The 24,508-nt window shown below is 38.1% G+C and overlaps 3 protein-coding genes across 10 annotated transcripts in view; 2 read left to right on the forward strand and 1 right to left on the reverse strand.

Annotated features, from left to right (window-relative positions):
• PDCD4 (programmed cell death 4) overlaps positions 1-2,384 on the forward strand; it is a 29,454-nt gene extending 27,070 nt beyond the window's left edge. For all 3 annotated transcript variants that reach the window (XM_040486416.1, XM_040486415.1, XM_040486413.1), the window contains one exon: positions 1,631-2,384. In XM_040486416.1, coding sequence (XP_040342350.1) covers positions 1,631-1,691 — 61 coding nt within the window. In that variant the 3' untranslated portion in view covers positions 1,692-2,384. The remainder of the gene's footprint in view (positions 1-1,630) is intronic.
• A 1,388-nt stretch (positions 2,385-3,772) lies between these two features.
• Positions 3,773-14,895, reverse strand: BBIP1 (BBSome interacting protein 1). 4 transcript variants are annotated; one of them, XM_040486421.1, is made up of 4 exons: positions 14,207-14,400; positions 12,812-12,854; positions 5,162-5,239; positions 3,773-4,469 (listed from the first exon to the last, which is right to left on the reverse strand). In XM_040486421.1, exons 3-4 carry the CDS (start codon positions 5,205-5,207, stop codon positions 4,303-4,305), a joined length of 213 nt encoding a protein of 70 aa, XP_040342355.1. In that variant the 5' UTR covers positions 5,208-5,239; positions 12,812-12,854; positions 14,207-14,400; the 3' UTR covers positions 3,773-4,302. The 4 variants fall into 4 exon arrangements, with proteins under 4 accessions (XP_040342355.1, XP_040342357.1, XP_040342354.1 ...); XM_040486423.1 differs by lacking the exons at positions 12,812-12,854; positions 14,207-14,400 and adding an exon at positions 14,877-14,895; XM_040486420.1 differs by lacking the exon at positions 12,812-12,854 and having other exon boundaries at positions 14,207-14,396.
• The window catches only part of SHOC2 (SHOC2 leucine rich repeat scaffold protein), a 110,294-nt gene continuing 99,782 nt past the window's right edge, over positions 13,997-24,508 (forward strand). Inside the window, exon 1 of one of the 3 annotated variants that reach the window (XM_040486417.1) lies at positions 13,997-14,104. The gene's annotated coding sequence lies outside the window, so the exon portion shown is untranslated. Of the gene's footprint in view, positions 14,105-14,729; positions 14,813-24,508 lie in introns of those variants that run through there. The other 2 variants (XM_040486419.1, XM_040486418.1) reach the window with 2 other exon arrangements.

Here is a 24,508-nt window from a genome sequence, read left to right on the forward strand (position 1 = left end):
CTATGTAGTCAGCACACAGCCCGACACGGGGCATGACCTCACAAACCATGAGATCCTGACCTGAGGCTACCTGGGTGGCCTGTGTGTGTCTGTTTTATGTAAATTTTAACTTTTTGTAATTTTTAAACTGAAAAAATTGCAAAGCTTTGTCTATTTTAAGTGCATTGTGAGAATTAAATCTCAGAAAAATAGTTCTTGGTAGTGTCTGTTGCTCTAGAAAGTTTAGAAGCTTTTGAGAGAAGAGGAGGAAGATACTGTTTAATGGATTTGATAAAAATGTTTGCAAATATCCATCTCCAAAATCTCTCTCTGTGCTTGGTGATGGCATCATTTATGTGCCAAGTTGTATACATCAGTAAATACTGCCAATGTTGGCAAGGGTTCTTGCTACTTACTGCTTTGTTCTGCATCTCAGTCTCCTTATATTTACAGTCTGAAGCCTGTATATGCCAGAAAAAGTAGCTGATTTCCACTTAGACTTCGTGTGAAAAGGGGTCAACACCTTGGCACTGGCTTTTTAAGTTTTTCATCCTCTGTTCAGAAGTCTAAATGGTCATTTTTATTGTGGCTTTACCCTCAAGGATCAGTTGAGGGAGATACCTAAATTTTCACTGTATGCTATAGAACCTTGACTTTTTTTTTTATCCTCTATCCATTAGCCTATTTGGGTGAAGTGCACACTTGTGTGTGGTGTTGAATGCTTGTGCATGTTGGTCTAGGGTCAGAAAATGAGGACTAATCCTGGACAATTCTGTTTTCCACTTACTGCTTTAGGCTGCTGGTCAAATATTTCTCCTGGGCTGTACATAGCTACTGTGTTTGGCTACATACAGCATAAGTGTGCTTACATTATAAAGCAAGACCTCTTGATTTTGAAATAGCAGGAATCCCGGGGCACCTGGGTGGCTCAGTCAGTGAAGCGTCTAACTCTTGAGTTTTGCTCAGGTCCTGATCACACCACACCGTTTGTGAGATTGAGCCCCATGTTGGGCTGTGTGCTGATAGCATGAATCCAGTGCTTGGGATTCTCTTTCTCTCTCGAAATAAATAAATAAACATTAAAAAAAAAAAAAAAAAAAGAAATAGCAGGAATCCCAAAATGGGGCATAGACAGGAATTAATTGGATTCTGATTTTTCCATGTTCAGGTTACGGCTTTTCTAGATTTGAGAAAAAGTTAAAACAAAATTTTTAACGTGGATATTTTCATAGGTTCTGTAGCTTTAATTTGCATAATTCCAAATCATGTTGGTGTCTCTTTGTCTCACTGTTTAGCTTTCAGATAATACTCAGAGAAGTAAATATTGAAGTTCCAAAAAGCATGTTTGCCTTATATTTTAACTTTTCTTTTACATGACTCCATTTGACAATGAACTTATTCAATAATTAAGCTCTTATTTAACTAAAAACTGCTTGGATTAACATTAACAGTTCATTTGATTTGCTACCTCCTAGGATACATAGCAAGAAAAGAGTCTTTTTTCAAAAGGATCAGAGGCATGCTCACTTTTTTTTTTTTAAACAGAACCCTTCAAAACCTAATGACTAACCAAAAGAACCCAAGATTTTTGTTTGTTTGTTTATAGATAGAATTGATCTCCATTTTCATGTTTGTGTTCTTTTCATTACAGGGGCAGAAAACGTTTTGTAAGTGAAGGAGATGGAGGTCGCCTTAAACCAGAGAGCTACTGAATATAAGAACTCTTACAGTCTTAGATGTTCTAAAATATATAAATATATCTGAATTGTAAGAGTTGTTAGCACAGGTTTTTTGTTTTGTTTTGTTTTTGAAGCACTTGTTTTGGGTACAAGGCATTTCTGAAATTTTATAAAGTTACAATTTAAGGGGAATTTTTAAAGGAAGTGTTTTCTTTTTTCATTCTTTCGTATTTTTGTTTTTTTGAGGGTGTAAAGGAGGGACAGAAGAGTAACCACTTCTTAAGTGGAATATTCTCATAAGCTACCTTTGTAAGTGCCATGTTTATGACCTAATCATTCCAAGTTTTGCATTGATGTCTGACTGCCACTCCTTTCTTTCAAGGACAGTGTTTTTGTAGTAAAATCACTGGTTTATACAAAGCTTTATTTAGGGGGTGAAGTTAAGCTGCTAAAACCCCATGTTGGCTGCTGCTGTTGGAATACTGTGCTTTGGGAGTAAAAAAAAAAAAAAAAAAAGTTATTTCTTTGTCTTAAAGAATTTTAAGAAAATGAGTTAGTCATAAGACTTATTCATTTTTCCAGGGAACATATTGATTGGTCTCAAAGACTAGACAGTTAAATAAATGGTGGCTGGAACATCTATTTTTCTACAAAACTGGAAAAATGAACCTGGTTCTAAAAGAATGTATGACAAAATAAAACATGTGAAGCAGTGTTGATTCTTCATTGGGAGTACATTTATTTTAGGTCTTTTTAAAAACTTTTATTTTACACAGCAAATTTTAAATCCTCTAAGGGAGCATATTTGAACCTAGTGAATTTAAACTTTGTTCTTTGCAAACTTTTAAATGAAAAGTACTTGGGGCACCTGGGTGGCTCAGTCTGTTAAGCATCCAACTGTGGCTCAGGTCATGATCTTCTGGTTTGTGGGTTTGAGCCCCACATCAGGCTCTGTGCTGATAGTTCAGAGCCTGGAGCCTGCTTCAGATTCTGTGTCTCCCTCTCTCTTTGCTCCTCCCCTGCTCACGCTCTCTCAAAAAATAAACATTAAAAAAAATTTTAAATCAAAAGTACAATCGTAAATAAATTCTTTTAATATTATATGTGGGAAATGCACGCATACTTATTTTCTGATCTTATCTAAAGCTCAATGAAATTTCTAAAATTTCATCATTCTTAAATTCTGTTACCAGCTAATGTTTGTGTTATAAAAAATTCTTCAGTGACTCAAAAAGTTTTACATTTATCCAGTGTTTGAGAAAATAGTAGCTACCAATAAATAGCAGTTATCTAAAGAACGATTACATTTCTAACCTCTTTTGTAGAGCCTGATTACTCAGCAAGGCCTCAAGGTCCATGGTAATTTAAATGGTCTATTATTGATTGTAGCAACCAGCCAAGAATTATATTCAGAATTTATAAAGGTATTAGGAATATGCCCATTGCAGGTTTAGAAGTAAACCTTTTAGAATTAAAACTCCAGGGGCGCCCGGGTGGCTCAGTCGGTTGAGCGTCCGACTTCGGCTCAGGTCACGATCTCACGGTCTGTGAGTTCGAGCCCCGCGTCGGGCTCTGGGCTGATGGCTCAGGGCCTGGAGCCTGCTTCCGATTCTGTGTCTCCCTCTCTCTCTGCCCCTCCCCCGTTCATGCTCTGTCTCTGTCTCAAAAATAAATAAACGTTAAAAAAAAAATTTTTTTTTTAAATAAATAAAAAATAAAAAAAGAATTAAAACTCCAAATTTAAATGTTGATATTTATCCCATGGGCTCTTTCAAGTCTGTAGTTTTAATTGTGTGTTTGATACCTGGATGGTAAAGGTAGCCAGGTAATTCTTAGTCCTTAAAGTCAGTATAGTTAAAAACTCGGGACTGGGGCACCTAGGTGGCTCACTGTTAAGTGTCTGACTCGATTTCTGCTCAGGTAACACTCTTCATGTGGTTCGTGAGTTTGAGCCCTGTGTCAGGCTGCATGCTGACAGTGCAGTGCAGTGCAGTGCAGAGCCTGCTTGGGATTCTCTCTCTCCCTCTCTGCTCCTCCCCTTTCGCACATTCTCTCTTAAAACAAATAAACTTCAAAACGTTTTATGAAAACAAAAAGCTCAGGGGACTACTGGATAAGTGAGGGTTTCAAATTTATTTAGTTTTGTCATTATTGGTAGAATCAGTTGGTTAGGCAAAATAGCCTTAAACATGAAACACAAAATTTGTAAAAGAGTTTTAAAGTTAGGTAATGTAAAAGCCCCAAAACGCTTTGTACAAGATTAGAATGTATCGTTAAATTCAGTTTTTAATAAACATGTAAAGATTTTGTGAACATAAGAGTTGCATTTAGTCACTTGTGCCTAAGAATTTTACCCGTAAGACTGATAGGAATGGTGAACAATAATTTACAGTTCTAAAAACTTGGGTAAAAAAAAAAAAAAACCCAATAAAATTTGGGTTCAAAGTTTTTTTAATTGCTTATGTTCAATACAAACCAAAGTGTCTAAATTCACAATACAAGTTTCATTAGTCTTGGGTATTTTTATATTATGTATAAGCACTATCAGTTTTATTAACACACACTGTTCTCAGCATACAGGTGCAAATTATTTTCTAGCTATTGTTAATACTAAGGGTATTCTGTAGAAGTGCTAAATTATCATTCAGTGAGTTATTTGCTGTTGTTCCTTTTCTGCCATTTCTTGTTGGCGAATTGTATCCTGGGCTGCTTGCTGCATTTTCTCCAGTTTTTCCAGAGTCAGAGATTTTAAGGGTAAAAGTTTGGGTTTACACAGCACCATTGTGGTTATATCTTCCACAGACAGCTGCCCTAAGTTTAAAAAGAAACAATTTGAGTGAGATGACCCAGTTGATTGGTAGTTTGGATTTGCAGCTAGAATGAAAGTCTAAAGACTTAATCCACTATCAATGAAAATCTTTTGTTTTCACAGTTACTTCAAATATATCAACATTTAATACTAGGGAGTTCACAAGGACGCCTTTTTGAACTTGGTACCTAAAATTCCAAGCTACCTATGAGACACACGACTCATTTTGTGTCAAATGTTTAATGTGCAAAAAGATTCAGGAGAAATACATAGTGCATAACAATACTTAATATTCATGTTAATACCATTCTTTTACTATATTAACTACTGAATGTTAAACTGTCAGCTTTTCTTAATGATTGCTTGACTTAGGTTTCTTTTTCCCCATTTCCAGACCATATTTAACATTATGGTGAATTACAGTACTAGTTTTTTCATTGAAAATTTCATATTGTAATTTGCAAATTTGAGTATAACAGGATTCCTAGGTTGAACAATGCTTCATTTGTTATCCTTTTACTGGGGCGGGGGGGAAAAGCAGTGGATGAGTTCTTTATACTTGTAAAAGAGTGGATGGTAAATGTGGCATACAAGACACAAAATAGTTACAGATGTTTAGCTACTTAGCCTATGTGCCTCCCACTTTTTAGGTACCTGTAATATTCTGTGACCTAAGTATTTGTAATTTAGATACCTTGTTTTGGAAGAACTTCCCGGAACATTGACTTCACTTCCGCCATATCTGAATTGTTGGATACAGCTAAGTTTTTTCCTTCAATGAGAAATCAATTGTTAACATTCAAGAATGAATTTCCAAAGCATATTGCTTGAGATATTTCCATTATACTTTAAGAAGTAAAATCATAATTCCTACAGAAAATGAACTACCCTGCCCTTGCATAATTTTCCTATTAATTTCCTAGGAGTCTTTTCATTGAAACAAGATTGAAAGAGTTAATGTAAGGATCTGGAGTGTGTCAATGTTCTTTAATCAGTGGAGGTGTTAATTTGGAAGGCTACACGTTCTATGTTTTTTTCCCTTGTAGTGAAAAATTGGTAGGGCTTCATTTATTTGGCATAACTACCTAATAGAGGCCAGCTGAGGAAAACCAAAAGCATTTTTGTGCAGCCATTTGGTTCACTGATAGCATCTCCCTGAAGGTGGATGGGGTAAAAAAATGTTACCATTTGGGAAGTGGGGTAAGGCAGGTAGTTAGGAAAAAGAGGAGGTAGTAGGTAAATATTTCCTAATGTTCCCACTTCTCAACAGCTAACAGCTGGCTTCTACTTTAATCCCTTTGCTATCATGACAAAAAGCATCCTAAGGAACAGTTATTGGCTATACCGGTCCTGTTTGTAAGGAGGCAACACAAACGGGTGAAACTGGCTCTTGAAGAACAGAAGTGAGGTATGCTTTCAGTTTACTACTTTCCTTTAATACAGAGATACTACATGCTAAAGTGCCAGCAAATACCTTTATCTTGAGTATTTTGTTAAGAACATACCAGCATATATGCCATCTCTGGCTGATGGCATTTGTTTCCAGTGTTAGATTCCAGATTACTGCTACGCTGTATATTCAAGGTGTTCCGGATTGTAATTTGTAGCATGATCCTTTTACAAACACAGATGCTTCTCTAGACAGACCCACCCATTTTGTGATATTTCACCATACTGATGCAACCTTACCATGTGCCTTTCACAACATTACCACAGAAGAAAGATTTATTATTTATAAAGTGGTGATGCTGGCGTGGTGCCTGCCTTTACCGCCCACTGCAAATTAGTTATAGTCAAGTGAAGTTGCTTCTGGTCTGTTATTCCCACTCTACTACTAACTTTGACATTTGTAAAGAAAGCTTCCTATTCCATCCAAGCCTCTCCTTTCTCATTCAAATTCCCATTCTGGAACATCTAAAGTTCCTAAGGAACCTCTATACATTTTCCAGAACTTTGTCATCAAAGTTTAACCCCTACACTGCTCTGTTTGGGAGTGAAGATGAAATAGGGAATGGACCAGGAATGAAGTAGCAACTCCTCATTAAATGGAATGAGATAAATGTAATATGCAATTTCCTTAGAATGCACAACTTCTTCAGCCATATTCTTTTCTTGTTAGGCCTGCTGTGGTATCTAGTGATCATTTCCCTTTTTTCCCCTGGTTATGTTGAAAGCTAATAGCATTGCAGATCCCTGATTAGCCTGAATATGAACTATAAGCTATAATAAACAGCCTCTCCACTAAAATATCACAATGAACATGTTGAGTAAGCCCTGATTTGTTGCAAATCTGACATGATATGCTGCCAAAAGGGAGGATAAACATTATAGATGTTGATAAATGTGAAAAGAAATAACAGTAGCCAAGAGTTTTGTATCACCAATTTTTTTATCAGCAAAACAGTGGATGAATACTTAAATCTTCAATGTTTTATAGAGTAGCAACTTCAGCTACTCAGAACTCAATCACAATCCTTTGCTCTCTCTAGTCTGTCCCTCTTTCACATCCAAAATCTGGCTGGAGGATAACAATGAAACTTGGTGCTCTACTAAACCTTAGTTCTGTTTCACTAAGCTGCCATTGTTACTGCAAAGGGTGTGGGGCCAAAAGCCTGGTAGGGAGTGGGTTGGGTCTGGTGTGGGGAATATCAGTGCTGGCAGTCACTTGCCTGGGTGGAGTGTTGGCTTTACTAGGGTTGGCTATTGTTCTAGGCGCCCCCCCCCCCCCCACTCCCCAGGCACTGGCAGGAGAGAAACAGGAAGGGAAGGGCTAAAATAAGCAAGGTGGTGGTTGGATGACCCTCACTGGCAAGACTACAGTGTCTTGATATCATCAACTGCCCAGGGAGTCCACAGTAGGAAGGAACATTTCTTTCCTTCACCTGCTAATGGCCAAACATGGGTGTTTTGTCTGGTGTAATGTGCCCTAAGGAGTTGTGGTTGCTTCTAAAGGTACTTTCTTATTATGATGAGGTAAGATGTGTGTACCACTAGGGACAAATGGGTCAAAGAAGAAACATATCAGCTATGACAGAAATTCATGTATCATACAAGTGCCATGTAATTCAATTCAATAAATATGTGTCTATAACGTGCAAAGCACTATTCTTTAGTGAACAAAACAGACAAAACCTCAAACCTTTTGGAGCTTACACTCTAGAGTAAGTAAATAATAGGATGCTATAAGGTAGTAAGTGCTATAGAAAATAAAGTTTAATGGGATGTAGGAGTGCTGAAGTGGGTACTGTAGTTGAAGTAGGAAAATGATCATGGATTCATGAAGCAAGTGAAAATCATGTGACATTTTGGTGTGTGTGTTAGATCTTTTGAAATTGCAAAAATAATCTAAAGCTGACAGTATCCAGAGTTAGAGAAGGTAGAGAGAAATGGGCATTCTCTGTTGGTGGGTGGGTTTCTTGGTACAGATTTTTTAGATATTTTGTAGTATCTATTAATATTTTGTATTATCTACTGAAGCTAAATATGCACATTTTCTTTGACCCAAGCATTCTAGAATGGGCCCTAAAGGAATAATGCACCGGTGTATAAAGACATAAGAATAAGAATGTTCATTAAAGCACTGCATTGAAGAGCAAAATGTTCAGCAATAGGTGAATCTAAATATTCAGCAATATATCAAAGGTTAAATAAATTCTGTAACAGCCATACAATGGACTACTATGCCAGATTTTAAAATGATACATTTGTCAAGGTATATTTTAAGAGAAAACACATTCAATTGCAGAAGTAAAATTCTTACACTAATGTAACCCAAACTTTTAATGCTTGGAGAATAGAATGTCAATAATTTTTTGAAGCTCTTGGTCTGGGTAATTGGAAAATAATCTACTTCCTTTCCCCCCGTAGTTTCTTTAGTTTGTAATTTGTCCCAGAGATAATGGTTTTGATGGATAGTACATTTCAAAGTCATAACAAAGTAAGCAAACCTGTCGTAGCCATTGAGCTGGATGCCTAAAATTAATGCAGAAGAACTTGGAGGGAAACCAAATCTGTCATGAAATATTTTACAAAGCTGTAGGCGGAGTTGAAAGGCACTTAAGTCTAGGAAGGATTACTACTTTATATCAATCATACACATGTTGATAATATAAGTTAATTTTACAACTTGGACAAGTTAAAAATTTCTGGGGTGAGTTAATTTGATACTTGAACTAAACTGTGTATGGGACTGGACAAGAGCACTAAAATGTCCTGAACCCAGAGAATATATGTAAGTGGTCCTCAAATTTTATGCTTGCATTAACACACAGAGATTTTTATTCCACTTATTCATTCATTTATAGTTTATTTATTTATAGTTTATATATTAGAGAGAGAGAGAGAGAGAGAGAGAGAGAAAGCACACAGACGGGAGGGGAAGAGAGGAAGAGAGAGAGAATCCCAGCAGGCACTCCGCCATCAGGGCAGAGCCCACCAAGGGGCTTGAACTCACCAACCGTGAGATCATGACTGAGTGGAAATCAAGAGTTGGATGATTTGCTAACTAAGCCACCCAGGTGCCCTCAGATTTTTAAAAACTAGGTAGAAAAACTAAATACCCCTTTACACATTTCTAAATTGACAAATTTATTAAGTTCAAATAGTTCTAAAGACATAATTTCCAGCATATTTAAAAATAACTTATATCAGTCTTTTATTTTTTCGTTTCATTTTTTGAAGTTTATTTATTTTGAGAGAGAGAGAGAGAGAGAGAGCACGTGGGGAAGGGGCAGAGTGGGGGAGAGAGAATCCCAAGCAGGGCTCAAACTCACAAATCAAGACATCATGACCTGAGCTGAAACCAAGAGTTGGACGCTTAACCAACTGAGCAACCCAGGTGCTCCATATCAGTCTTTTAAAAATATATCCAACGTAATCTCAATATCATAAAAACTTGACAGCTATTATCCTCTATTAGTAAAAAGAATGAAGAACTTACTTTTAAGTCAGAAAGTTTACATCCTTTTTCTCCCTAGACCTCTATTACCATTCCACTTAATTTTACTGTAATATATTTTCATGCTTAACCATATTTTAATGATTGATTATCCTACCATATTTCTCTACAAAAATGTTTACAAATGAAAAACTAAAATATTCTGGATTGAGTTATTACCATTACTAGTGAAAAATTGATCAAAATAAGTTATACATGGACAAAATAATTACTGAAGATAAAAAATAAAGTTAATGGCTGTATATCTATTAATAAGGACAGAACTTTAAAAGTAAACACTGGACAGTGAAGACTGGAGTAGAAAGGATGCTCTTTTCGGGACAAGGGAATTTACTCTTTCAGAATGAAAAACAAATGTAACAAAAGAGGAATTTGGGATCATATGTTCCTATCCAAACACATTTTCCTTTCAACAAACATACCAATGTCTATAATGCCAGTCACAGCTAAATGAAGGAGCTACAGTGGATAAGAACCTTTTGGGGGCGCCTGGGTGGCTCAGTGGGTTAAGCGTCCGACCCTTGATTTTGGCTTGGGTCACAGTCTCACAGTTTTGAGACTAAGCCCCACGTCAGGCTCCATGCTGAGTGTGGAGCCTGCTTAAGATTCTCTCTCTCTCTCTCTCTCTCTCTCTCTCTCTCTCTCTCTCTATCTCTCTCTCCCTCCCGTCCCCCACTCGTTTTCTTGTCGAAATAAACATTAGAACATAATAAAAAATATGATAAAGCAACTCTATTTCATACTATAATTCAAGGTTGAGCAAATGTGGGCAAGTTTTTAAGTTGGTGGCAAAGAGTAAAAACCTTTAAAATTATAGGGAATAGAAGCCCGGTGTACATAAGACTCTATCTTGAATTTTTGATGGAAGTGACAAATGGAAGTTGCCTAACCTAAGAAAATAAATGTAACTGAAATATGTTTAGAAAAACATTTCTAAAGTATTTTCAGATTCTGGCCTAACTGCCAATCCTGTTTTCATATAAGAAACATAGGTCACCAACTGGTGGCCCTTGGTCCTATCTGGTTAAATGTTTTGCTGGCTTGCTAAATATTTAAAAAGTATTTGAAACTATGTTTAAAAATCACAAGATCTTCACATAAAGTCCAAATTTCAGCTCCTCTTGGCAAATCTGGCAACACTTCCCACATGGCAAAATTTGGCTAGGGCTGGAAAGTAATGTCCCAGATGAATGTGGAGACTTGTCTAGTCCCCCACTTCTGCCTATTGTTCCCTTTCCCTTACCATCCTCATTGCTATAGGCACTCGATGTCACAACTTCAATAGAATACACAAGAACCACTATAACACATTATATTCCAAATTGTCCTATTTTACCATTAATAGGTATTAAGAAACAAGATACAATCTTAGAGAACTGAGGGAGGTACCAGAAGCAATTTGTTTCTGTAAAGGACAATAGAGGATATTGTTTGGTGAATATTTATTAGTTTAGATCTTTTTAAGTAAATTCAATCTGCCTAGTACAGGTTGTGGATGGAGTGGCAGGAATTGCAGGAAAAATATGAAAGATTTTATTTGTTTTATTCAAGACTTATGATCGACTAACAGATGAATTTTCAAATGCATGTTAGATTTCTGAATGTAAACTAACATGAAGGTGAAAGAGGGAGCCCCAAAATAAGTGTTTTCTTTTTAGCAGACACAAAGTAGTAATGCTCATTCTCACTCGAGGGCTGCCCACATACTAGCAGAGTGCTTAGTTTGGATTGATAATGTTCATCTGGAGATGCCAAATAACATCATATGTCACGTATTTGGAAACTATAATAGTTCTACTGTGTTTGCTATCTGGCATCTGCTGGTAGGAAAATGTTGCAACATGTTCAATTTGGCTAATTAATTTAGACTCATGTGAATGAAATGTGCAGTGTTTAGCTTCTGAAATGTGCCTAGGCCTAAGAACAGGAACTGTTCTTCTTGGATGAACTTGGATGATGGTATACTTCACTAGCAGACACTACTATTGAGTTAATAGAAAATGACACATCCCACTCACACAAAATACCAGATGGCCAGCAGTTGCCTTGGTATCTGCTTTGATAACATCAAGATTCATCTGTATTTCAATTGCAGGGCCCACACATCTTTCATCAACAGTCCTCAGGGTGCCAGGAGTTGAAACTCATGAAACTATGCTGACATCAGTACACTGTTGCAGGTTATGTTGCATCAGCTACAAGTGTAGGCAAGGTAGCAGCAATACTTTACTAAAGGTCGACAGCCGAGGACACTAGCACTTCCTCTCTACAGACAGGAGGATTGAATGCTAATTTCTTCTTTGTAGGACAGCATAGCAGGGTGTGTGTGCAGAGAAGTGGGATGCATTTAACTAGCCACTCATGCCACTGGTAGATGTAGTCACATTTGAGAAGACTTAATCATTAATCATGATTGGAGAAGTATGAATACTGTGAAGTATTCTGGGGAAAAAATGTTAAATGGAATCTAATCAAGCCTCTAGATCAGTTTCTGATTTACAAGAAATAAGAAAAAAGGAGACATTCAAGAAGACCTCTGCTCTGGACTCTTTAAAATGCCAACGTTGGGGCGCCTGGGTGGCTCTGTTGGTTAAGCGTCCGACTTGGCTCAGGGCATGATCTCACGGTCCGTGAGTTCGAGCCCCACGTTGGGCTCTGTGCTGACAGCTCAGATCCTGAGCCTGTTTCACATTCTGTGTCTCCCTCTCTCTCTGCTCCTCCCCTATTCACGCTTTGTCTCTGTCTCAAAGGTGAATAAACGTTAAAAAAAATAGATAAATAAAATGCCAACATCACAGGAGAAAAAAAGATAGGGGAGTTGTTCTCAATTAAGGCTAAAAGTTACAATACCCAAGCACAATACATAAACCTTGACTGGATTCTAAATTTTGTTGGAGGAGCAGGGGTAGAGATATACAAAATATTCTTAGGTCAAATGGGACAATGTACATACAGACTAGATTTTAAATATTACAGAACAATTTCCTTTGTTGTGATAATGATACTGTGTTTTGCAGAACTTTATAATCCTTAGGGAAATACATTTTGGAAATTTTAGAGGTGCCTGCTTAACAATAGGTCGGTAACCTATTTCCAAATAGTTCAACAACAATGAAAAAAGTGTGAGAAGGAATGAAATAAATATAGCAGAATTTAACAACTGTTGGATCTAGGTAAAGGGTATATGAATATTTATTGTATTTCCTTCAACTTTTTAATGTATGATTTCTGTTTTTCGAGGGAAGAAATCATGTTGGAAGGAATTCAGAGGGGAAGACTAGGAAAAGGTTGAGTAACAGGAACCACACTGAATTTGATAAACTAAAGCTGGCAGTGTCTTAGGTCCCCAGGACACCAAAAATATTCAATCTTTTAGGAAGTACTTACCAAAATAATATCATGTGCAGGATAATATGATAGGCAGATGAATCTGATAAAAACCATTTTAGACATAAACACAGCAGTAAAGCTAAGAACGTAAGCAGCTGTTATATAAAATAGAGATTGTCCTAAAAGAAGTACAGAAAGTGCTAGGTAAGCGCAGAGGAAGTTGCTTCCTGTTGGAGAGAATCTGGAAACATCTCCAAGGGTAACTAGGACATTAATATACAGTCACAAAAGGTTAGTGCTTCAATGATTAACCTTGGAAGAAACCAGAGTAGTTCATTTTGGTTAAAGCGTGAGTAGTAAGGTAGTAGAAAGAGATTAAATAATGAAGGTGGGTCTGCACCCTTGTTGAGAAAGTTCTCCTGGTCTTTTCCCCCCGCCCCCCCCCCCCCCCCCCCCCCCCCGCAACTTTAGGCATCCAACCCAGCATTACCAATCTGACTGGCAGTTCTTGACTTAAGCCTACAGAAGGAACTACACGAGTTAAGGTGTGACAACTTTTGGAAAGAACCACGTAAAAGTATTACGGTATTTTTAAGAATATTCACAAGCAGTAAGTTGTTTAATAAAATGCAGACATGGAGGATTAGGACGGTATACCTCTACCCAGAACAGTTAATGCTTATAAACCCACAAAAGAGAAGAAACAAAGAAAAGGAAGAAAATTCAAAATGTGAAGACAAGAGGTGGGAAAAATAAGACTTAAGAGGTGTGGCCGCTGTGGTGGAGGACCACCTTTTTTCCTTTCTAGCCGGCAATGGAAAACGTTTTCCATTGCTCCACAATTCTCCGTCCTCCAAAGGTCGGGATGGAAGTACTCAATAGGAATCTAAGGGGGCGCGGTCAGGAGCTCCAGCGGCGGGAGTGAGGGGCTCCGCCCCGTAGCACGAGCCTAAGGCCCCGCCGGGCCCAGCTGGCTGCAGCTGGGTTAGAGAGGATGGTGGAGCGGCTTCGCCCGACAGGGAACCTCAGAGGGGCGGAGGTAGGGCGGGCCGCCGTCAGGCCAGCCCGGAAAGAAAACCTTCCTCCAGCGGAAGCGGCTGTGAGCTCCCCTCAACTCCCCGGCTCTCCGTCTCCCGCGGGACGTCTAGCTTGGGCCGTCTAACTTGGGCCGTCCTCACGGGACAGGGCAGATCGGATCCTCACCTCACTTGGCGGCTCCAGTGGAAATGGGCACTCCCTGGGGTGCCGAGGGCTATTCCCACCCTTCCGCCACGACCCCATTCAGAAGTGCCAAATGCAACTTCCGGGCGGGACAGGGATTTTCGGAACCCTAACCTTTTGTCCACCTAGGTAAGTGATTAGAGGTCCCAGCAAAATAAGGGCCAGGAAACCTGCTCCTTCCTCTCCCCCAACCCGGGCAGGCGGTTCCGAATATGAATTAAGTTGTCTAACCTGGGATGACTGGTCACCTTTGGTCCTTTTTCGGGCCTACTTACAGACGCCTCTCTTCCCAGACCGCCCGATTGTTGCCCAGGGCAACGGTGAGATTGGACGAAGGGAAAACTACGTCACACTAGAGACGCGAGGCCAGGAAACTCCCTTTGCCATTAGCAGTTATGGCTGCCTTAGCGTCAACAGTCACTTCCGTTTGCGAGTTGTCACTCTACCCAGCCGGAGGCTTACTCTGTGGCCCGGCTTGCCAGCGGCGCCCAGTGGGCGGGAGAGAGGGCCTAGAGCAGCTGAGGAAAGGAAAAGGGCGGAGCGAGGGAAGCTGGCGCCAGTGCCTCACTCCGATTGGACAGCGTCGTTGGCGCCAGTGCCTCACTGTGATTGGGTAGTGTCGATTGCCCTGGCCCCGCCTGTTTTTCTCCCAGCGAGTGACGGGCCTGAGCCGGAGGGGTGGGGCGGGGCGGTAGGAGCGAGAGTGTGTGGAGGGGCAGGCGGGGCGGGGCGAGTGGGGGAGGGGCGGGCGGGGGGCGGCGGTTGGGCAGCGTCGCTTCTAAGGAGGAGGAGGAAGGAGGGCGAGCGAAGAGGATGGCGGAGTTGGGGCTCCTGACGGTAACCCGGGGCTGCTGAGGCGGGAGGGCGTTTGTCGGTCGGTTCTTCCTGCCTTCCTTCTTACCCGTCGGGCGGTCGGGTGGCTGTCGGTAGAGGGAGGCCCCGCGCGCCCTGAGGGGCTAGAGCCGGCGGGGCCGGGGCGAGGCCCGAGGGGCTGGGGCCCTGGGAGGCGCCGCGGCCGCCGCCGCTTTCCTGGGTGCTGTCGCAGGGAGGGCTGGGCCCTCGGAGCCGGCTCTTGTGCGGGGCCCCGCAGCTGGGTGCCGAGACCGGGCCGGTCGGCTCTGACAGCGGCCGGGGCTGGGCCTGCGGTGGTGGCGGGCCGCCGGGGCAGCGCCCGGGCGAGGGCGAGCCGGCGCGAGGGCGCGGGGCCGGGGGCGCCCGGTGGACGGCCCGGCTTCACTCTGCTCCCCGGGCACCTGGCCCAAGCTGCTTGGGCGCCCCGTGGGCGTCCGGGGGCTGTTAGTCGTTGGTGGGGGGCCCTGGCGCAGCACTGGTGGTGCGGGGTCGGGTATTTCCTCGCCCCCTACTCAAAGCCCACCACTCTCTCCCCGTCTTCTTTCGGTGAAGAGTGGTGAGTTGGCTTTGGGTATGTTGCCTGGTGAGGCGAGTTGTAGGCATCCAAGACCGCCCTGTTGGACTTGCCTGGTGGCAACCTCTTTCCGCCGTAGCTTTTAGGGATAGAGGAAAAGTACTCTTATCTCCTCCTCTCTTCTCCGGGGGGGGGGGGGCGGCGCCGCTCTTAACGCCGAAGGCTTCTGGGCCAAAAGGTTTTTCCCCAGCCCCTCAGTATCCATTGTTTTGTACCTTCCCCCTCCCCCGCCCCATGCCTAGGTAGAAGAATGACTTCAAACCATTAATTGCCCCCTCCCCCCTTTTTTAAATCAGTAGAGGTTTTGTGTTATTGTGTTTGTATGGATTTACAAACAGGTGGAATGAATACCGATTCGGGAGTTGGAAAGATGCTTTTGTGTGAGTTTTTAAGCTTTCAGTACTTACAGTTGGTGGGTGATTTGATTTTGTCTGTTGCTTTGTATCATAATGGGGGTGATGAGAATAAAAGAGGAAGCGATGTTTTGCAACCTACCCAAAGAAATGTTTTTTAAGTCTCTGGGGATGCTGAAGCAAAATTGGGTTGCAGACGTGTACTGTATAGTATTCGCTTCCATCATGATAACTACCAACAGTCTATCTCTAAGCTTTCACTTGTGCAGTTTTGTACACTTCATAAATGTCAGCTTCTAGTATCTACTCGGCGCGATTCCTGGATCTAAAATTTCTTGTTTGTCAGAATTCTAGGGCATACTTGTGTATCCAAGCATTTTTGTATTTGAATGCAGCATTAACAAATTGTCTTATTTAAAGACGTCAGTTTATTAGTGTACTAATTTCTACCCTCATCCTTCGATGCCATAGCCCTTATAACTGTTAACATTATTTGAAGAAACTTAGCTCTTGGGTACAATTTGTGACATTAAGTAAGCTTACATTTATACTTTGAGTTTACCAAATGTCGATGTTTTTCTGTGTGACAGTGACAAGAATTTTTAGGAATAACATGTATATGACCCTTCCCTACCTATGGCATTTCTACTGAATAGGATAAATCTTTTAAGTATTTATTTGGACATAAGGTACACTACGAAACTTGTTACTTAATTATGAATATACATTTGAAAAATAGCTCTTAGACAAGTAAATAAAGGCTTTAAGATTTGTAACTTTCAAATGGCTTAAATATATAAAGCTAACAAACTATTTTTGAAATGCTAGTTTTGAGGGATGGATCTGGCCTATTTCTAAGATTACTACTGTAATCTTGTGTTTTAGTTTTTGAAGAAACAACTACGTTTATCGTAGGTTGGCATTTGTTTAGTGATCTCTCATTGTTAATACAGTTTTCAAGTGTTTTTCTCTTGTTTTAAATTGTTACGGATTAAAGAGTGATATTAAGAGATACATTAATAGCTTGCAGCTGGGTTTTTTAAAAGTTTTAAAATGATATTCAGAAAGTTGATTAGAGCTGTGTTGTGATAATTGTAGCCAGACTCATACAATTTGTGAACTTTGTGTCAGAAATTTGAAACATTTCACTTTTCAAAAGGAACACCAAAATTACACATTCTTGTGTTATATTTGCTGGAATTATGCCTTTTAAGTTTTACTATTTCTTTAGTGACTTGGGACAGGGCTTGTCCCATGTTTAGAGAAATATAAATTGGAATTCTATGTGGAATACTCCCAAAGATGCCTCCTGAATAGCTTCTGATATATACTATATATATATATTTTTTTTTTTTAAGTTTATTTTTTTAATAATCTTTACACCCAGCGTGGGGCTTGAACTCACAAACCCAGGATCAGGAATCACATGCTTTTGTGACTGAGCCAACCAGGCACCCCTCTGTTGGTGCATTTTTTGACTTGCCTTACCCATGTGGGGAAAGGTAAATAAAATTGAATTTCTTTGTTATACAGGCAGTCATACTTGTTTTGAAAATATGCTGGATTATCAATATTTGTTGTGTAATTTAATATTTCTGTAAATTTGTGTTCTTTAAACAATTTATAGATTTTTTCTAGTAAGATATTTAAATATAAAAATGAACTGTTATGGTTTTGATGTAAAATATACCTGAACCTGTATTTGCAGATAAAAGGATGAATATTTTTTGGAGGTTGAAAGAATATATCTTTAGAATTCAGTTTATTATATTCATGTATCATTTATGTACTATTCATGTATGAAAACATAAAATCTGTGCTTATAACCAAAAAAACCAAAACAAGACCAGCTATTCCTCCCCCCCCACCCCACCAAAAAACAAAACAAAACAAAACAACACAGTAAAACCACCAAACAGGTTGACCTACAAATCCTTCAGTGAGTTCTGAGATTTATATTTTGGCCTAGGTGGAAGTGTTCTTGAATTAGTTTATAAAGTATCAGGAGAGGAAATTTAGATATAGAATAAACACTTTGACTTTTCCTAATAAGACTAATAGGGAATTGATAAATATTTTGTTGTAGATAAATTAGATAGAAATTAGCTGTAATTTAGCAGAAGGATACATTAAGTATTTTCACATGGTGCTTGAGAAATTAGTACTGCAAATATTAGTTTCTGTTTTTGCTTATTGTTTGACTTACACTTCATGCATTATATATTATGCATTGGCATATTATAATTTAAAGCTAAATCTTTCATAGACTAAATTATTAAAAATTGCTATCCCTGTCTTCTGAATTTTGTTTTATTTACTGGTTATACCACGTCAAAGTGATGCCATATAAATCTTTCTGAACGTTTTTTCTCCGATAATATAACAGTTAAAATTTTGTAATTTTGTAATTTTGTAGCTCTCTTGTTTACATGGACTTTTAAAATCTGAAAAATTTCTAAGTCACAAGGTGACCTGTGGAATGCTTGAACTTTTTATAGAGTGTTCTGAAATGTAATTGCAGTCAGTGCAGGTTGAAAGGAACACACATAAGTGGGAAAAGCTGATTTATGTTCTAAAATATGTAAGTGCATTATTTTTGAGGTAAACAAACTTTCATTCTTTGGTATTTTCCCCTGGTTCCCAACTTTTTTAGTACATAATTCTGCAAATCAAAGTTCTAACACATGAAAAGAATATTCTAATTACAAAGAGCTCTTTAGCTTTTGAAATGTTGGTAACATGTGCTTTCTCCGAAAGTATGAAGTTTGCATTATCAAGATTTAAAAGAACTAATTAGATTTCACATGATAAATCTCATTCCTCTTCTTTAAAGATCAGAACTGATTGCAAAAAGTAGTTCATGCTGTAAAAGGTAAGGGTTCTTTTATCGGAAAGAATGAACATACTGCTTGAAGTTAAAACATTAAAGGAGACCTTAAAAGTGAGTGTAATTGGTCCCTATGTGAAATGAACCTGAAAGACTTTTTATGAAGTATTTTGGCCTGTCTTCTAATGTTTATAGCATGGTGAGCGCTCACGGTTTAAGCACTTTATTTGCCCTCAAATACTATTTGTAAATCCTACAATTTTAATTAATTAATTTCACAACTTACAAAGATAAATCTTTTTTTCTTTTGGTTTTTCAAATATTTTGGAGGTAAAGTGGAAATTACCTGTTTTGACACTGATGAGATTAACTCCAAATTCTAGATATTATCAGTTAAATTTGCACTTTCTGAGTTTCAGGTTTTGTGTTGTATAACACTCCTTCCTGCTTTCAGGGACTTTCACAGTTTTGTAAATAGTCTTTAACTTTAAAATTTTGTTCTATAAATATTTCTTACTATGAGCTTAATATTCATAATGTCATAGACTTTCTAATGAGTGCCATGTATGTCCCAGACTCTGAGGATACATAGTTAAATATACTATGTTTCCTGCTTTTAGTAAGTTCACAGTTTGTTGTATGAACTGTACAAGTCAGTAGTTAATTGCTTTACAATGTGACAAGTGCTTTGATAGCGGTATATGCTGGAGAACTGAGCTGAGTTAAGGCACAGAATGCATGTGTAACCAGCAATGCTTGCTGGAAGATAGGACTTGAACTTAACTCTTGAGGGCTAAGTAGGATAGGTAGTGGATAGAAAAGCGTAGATGTTAGAGATGGTAAGGTCCATTTGGAGAATTGCAGGTGAATAACAATTTGGATTCTATGTAAGACCTAGTATTTTAGGTGATCGAGTAGGCATTCATTAAAGCCTGTACTTTTAGAGATTGTTATTTCTTGTGTTCCTAATTTAGTTTGGGCCTTGGACTGTGGATCTGCATGAATGTTAGGGATCTGCTTCAAATTATTATTTAAAACTTTTAACTAAGTACTTTTCATTAATATTTTAATTAAATACAGGAAGAACATATCAGCCTGATGTGGAATAATCTCCCAGGTTTAGAACTTGAATAGTTGTGTTTCAGAATCACATTTAAGTATCTTTTCTCAGCATTTATGCATCATGTTAAAAGTAATATTTATGAGCCTTCTTAGAACTCATGGTAAGTTTCTACTGTGCATTTAAAGTTATTCTTCTGGGGGAGCCTGGCTGGCTCAGTTGGAAGAGCATATGAGTTTTGATCTCAGGGTTGTGAGTTCGAGCCCCACGTTGGGTACAGAGATTACAGAAGTAAATAAACTTAAAAAAATAAAATGGACTCTTCTGAAAACATTAAAAGTCATTTTCTTCCATACTTATTTCAAAGTGCCACTCTTTCCTTTAGGTAAGTCAGACTGTATAATCAGCAGTTATGTCCTGGTAGAAGTCTTTGTATGGCTTATTTGAATTAAGAATTCTCTGAACTTGAATATTAATAATTTTTCCTATAGTATGATTTAATACTCCTTTGAGGGCTTTTTTTTTTTTTTTTTTTTTTGCCATTCCAAACTCTGTTCCCTCCAGAGTGCCATAGTTTCTCATTTTAAAACATTCTCATACTGTTTTTTGTTGTTGCTTTTGATCCTTCCACTTGTGTTTTTTGTTTTGTTTTGTCTTATTTATTTTTAAGAGAGACAGAGAGCATGAGTTTGTGGGAATGGGGAGCAGAGAGAGAGAGAGACAGAATCTGAAGCAGGCTCCATGCTGTCACTGGAGAGCCTGATCTGGAACTTGAACTCACGAACCTTGAGATCTTGACCTGAGCCGAAGTCAGATGCTTAACCCAACTGAGCCACCCAGGAACCCCTCCAGTTATTTTCATTATTCAGACTTGAGAAATTCCTTTGTAAAATTTTCACATTTTAGCAATTACAGTATAAATTTTATATCCTCACATTTATCTCAAGGTTATTTATTAGGAAACTAAAACTTTCTGGTATCATCTCCTTGGATACAACCCCAAACATTCTTTACCTGGTGAACCTAATCCCCCTTCTGGCCTCAATATCATGTCGTTTGGGAGGTCGTCTTTGATCCTTAGGTTCTGCTGTTCTAGGGTCCCTTAACACCTGCACTTCCTCTTTTTTTCTTTTAATATTTTGTGATGATGTGTGTAATATCTGTCTTTTTTGCAGACTGTAAGTTTCATGATAGCATCAGGTATGTCTGGCTTCTTTACTACCATTTCTGTAGTATATGTACAGTGTATAACTTTGTAGGCTCCTAATAAAAAAAAAATTACTGAAACTAAGTATTGAGCCCCAAAACAGACCACTAAAAAGGACACAGAGATGTCATAGTCTTCTGTTCTTCAACATATTTTCTGCTCTTAGATTTCCTCAGGCCTTAATTGAAGGCTTTTTTACTCAATGTACAATTAAGAAAGTTTAGTAACCAAATGTAAATAGGACTGGGATATCTCCTAGAGGCCATAAGAGTTGAAAATAAGAGCAGAGGGGAAGACACTTAAAAATCAGATACAAGACATTTTTTTTATATAACAGTTTAAGGCAACTTCATCTTGTGATAAACATATTTAGATCTTTCAAGACCCCATTTGTTTTATATGTGGAACAGTATAGCAGTAATGCTGATAGAAGAAGAAATTAATTGCTGTTAGTAAATTTTGTTAAAACACAGGACAGGGGCACCTGGGTGGCTCAGTCAGTTAAGCATCTGACTCTTGATTTCGGCTCAGGTTGTAATCTCATGGTTTGTGGGTTCAAGCGCCACGTTGGGCTCTTCATTGACAGTGTGGAGCCATTCTCTCTCCCTCTTTCTCTGTCCCTCCCTTGCTTGTGCTCTCTCTCTCAAAATGAAAAAAAAAAAATTACACAGGACCATGTGTTGTATTTGGGAAAAGTTTTATATCTAAAATGATGTAATTAAAAATTTCAGTGTCAAGCTTTTGTTGGAAATATTTGCTTAATGAGGGGAAAACATAGTAGGCACCATAAGTACTGAATAATAAGTTGAAACAAATAATTATCTGAAAATACTGAATCACTGCAGTATAGTATTATTGCCTTACAATTTGTAGATGTAGTTTTTATACTGACCATCTTTCTTTGTTAGCTTAGCTATGAAATATGTAAAATTGGGTAGCATGTTTTTGTTAATTAGTTTTGAATAAAAACCTACCTGTTGCAGTGATGTGACAAAATGACATAAATATTTCTGCAACTTTTGTTAAAGAGAGTAAGATCTATCTATGTATGTATGTATGTATGTATGTATTGTTTCTTGGCAACCTGGACTGGAAAAATTAGGTTGGGGGTTATAATTATTTCTTTGCTAGAAGTATGTGGAATCTAACAGATTGGGTGACCTGAAATAGATTGTATTTAATTCAGTTTTATTTTATATATCTTCTGGGATAAAGTATTCAAAATTTCACCTAAGGGCTTTAGTTCTTGTTCAGATATACTGCACTTTATCTTAATATTGTAATCTGTTGCATTCTAGGACTTTATAAGGATAGGTAGAAAAGCTAGTTATTTCTTGTTACTAAAACAAATGTTGGTTTATCTACCATGTGTTAATTACCATTTTAAACTCATAGAAATAGGATACTTATATACTAGGCAGCTGAAAATAGTAAGGTTTATGATTTAATCTTGAAGACATTTATTTCTGTATCTGGAAGTAGTGATTTGAAATTCTTAATACTAGAAATATGGCCTAGTTTCAGAACACCCACTAAGCAACTGTGAGAACTCAGCATGCTAAATGGCTTGTAGTGCTGCAGTATTTTTTAATTTTCCCCACCCCCTGTTATATAATGGCTTCTAGTAGTACACACAGAACATGAGTATTTGGGACAAGAACAAATTGTATTGAAGTCTCCAAAACATGTGAGGCTGTCAGGTTTTTTGTTGAGTACTAAGGAGCTAACGATGATCAAATATAGTGCTAATTAGTGATTGAATGACATACATCAGGTGGTGATGTTTTACGCTGCAAAAAAGGCAGGAACAGCAAGAATTGTTTTCAGGCTTGAGAAAAATGACTTTTTAAAAAATGGGGTCACTATTTTTAAAACAAAAGTTGAATTAAAATTTTTATTTAGGTTTGATAGCTCTGATTTAAACATTTCCATGATGCTTGTGTACAGGGCTTAAAAATTTCAGTGGAAATAATCCTAAACATTTCCCCCAGAATGTTGTGCAACGGAAAGATTGCGGCATTTTGTCAGCCTGTGAGAACCAGACACTGAAAGTGATTAGCACCTGCCTGTAAAGAATGAAATCTACTAGTTCTTATTCATTGTTCAGGAAAGTATGGTCCTAAAGGCGTTTGGTAAAACATTTCTTTGCCATCTTATTTTGTTAAAGGGACTGAGTTGATCAGCAGGAATTGTAATATGCAGGTGTATATTAGAGTTAAAATGTTTCAGTTTTAAAGATTTTTATGATACAGAAAAGGAAAGAATAAGTTTCTTTTAAAGTCACCTATGTAATTCTTGCAGAGTTAGCTCTGTCAGTAATGCCTTAATGCATAACTAATTATATACAAAAATATAATGAACTTACTCGCTTCTCTCTACTGAAACTCCATTTTATCTGACATTCTCGCGCGTGTGTGTGTGTAATAATTGATAATCATGATCCTGTGGCAAGATCTTGAAGATTTCTGTTTCATCAAAGAAAGTTGAAAATAATAAAATTGAAGTTTTGCTATACTTTATTATGTTCACATTCTTTGAAAATTGATAATCCACAAATGGTAGGTAGATTCATGTGCTAAAAATAATTTGTTAATTAGCTCCTCTCTTTCCTGATTATACCATTGTCCAGTTTTTATAATTAACAATTTGATAATAATTGCATTGCTTTCAAGGGTAATTAAAATTAACTATTGCCAAATAATGTGTTTTCTTTCTGGCATGATTTAAATATCCTATCGCTACCTGCAAATTACTAAATGATTTACATCTTTGTGGTGTAAGAATTTTTAATGTCAAAACTTGTGTAAAGTATGTGAGAATAATTTTGGGATTATAGTCACAAGATGGTAGATAGTACACACCAGCTGGGAATTGGTTGGGTTTAATGTGTTAACTTACAAAAATAATGTCCTTTTATGTATATTCAAAAATGTAAGCAAGGGCTGCCTTTGAATATTTTGGATGGTTCTGATGAGAGAAATTCTTTATTAACCTTAAGTTAAACTGGACTTGGCTGCTCAGTATATTTCTTTTGATCTTGTTTGACAAATCTTTTTGTTTTGGGATATTTTTGACAAATATAATACAGAGATAATGAGATTATATTTTTGAAGCCCAAAATGCATTCTGCAAATCCTATTTTAACTACCAGGACAGGTAGATAAATAAAATGGTTAGTTGAGCATCTGGTCTTCATCTAAATAGTGTCAAAAATGGACTATATAAATGTGAGAAAGGATATTTGCTTTATAATGTTATTTATTTATTTTTTAAATGTTTGTTTAGTTTTTGAGAGAAAGCGCATGAAAGAGTGGGGTAGGGGACGAGAGAGGGGGAAACAGAGTATCCGAAGCAGGCTCTGGTCTGACAGTAGAGAGCTCGATGTGGACCCATACTCACACACAAACTGTGAGATCATGAACCAAGCAGAAGTTGGATGCTTAAGTGACTGAGGCACCTAGGTGCCCCTATTATACATATTTTTTTAAGTAGGTTCCACACCCAGTTGGGGCTTGACAAACTCATTGACCCTGAGATGGAGTTGAATGCCCTACCAACTAAGCCAGCCAGGCATCCCTAATAATGGCAACTTGACAAATACTGATTCTTAAATGTAAGATACCTACCTGGAGGCCACATAGCTTCTAATGTTGCTGTGTA

Source organism: Herpailurus yagouaroundi, unplaced genomic scaffold (genome assembly GCF_014898765.1).
Source record: "Herpailurus yagouaroundi ecotype Mexico unplaced genomic scaffold, PumYag 163, whole genome shotgun sequence".
Taxonomy (NCBI): Eukaryota; Metazoa; Chordata; class Mammalia; order Carnivora; family Felidae; genus Herpailurus; species Herpailurus yagouaroundi.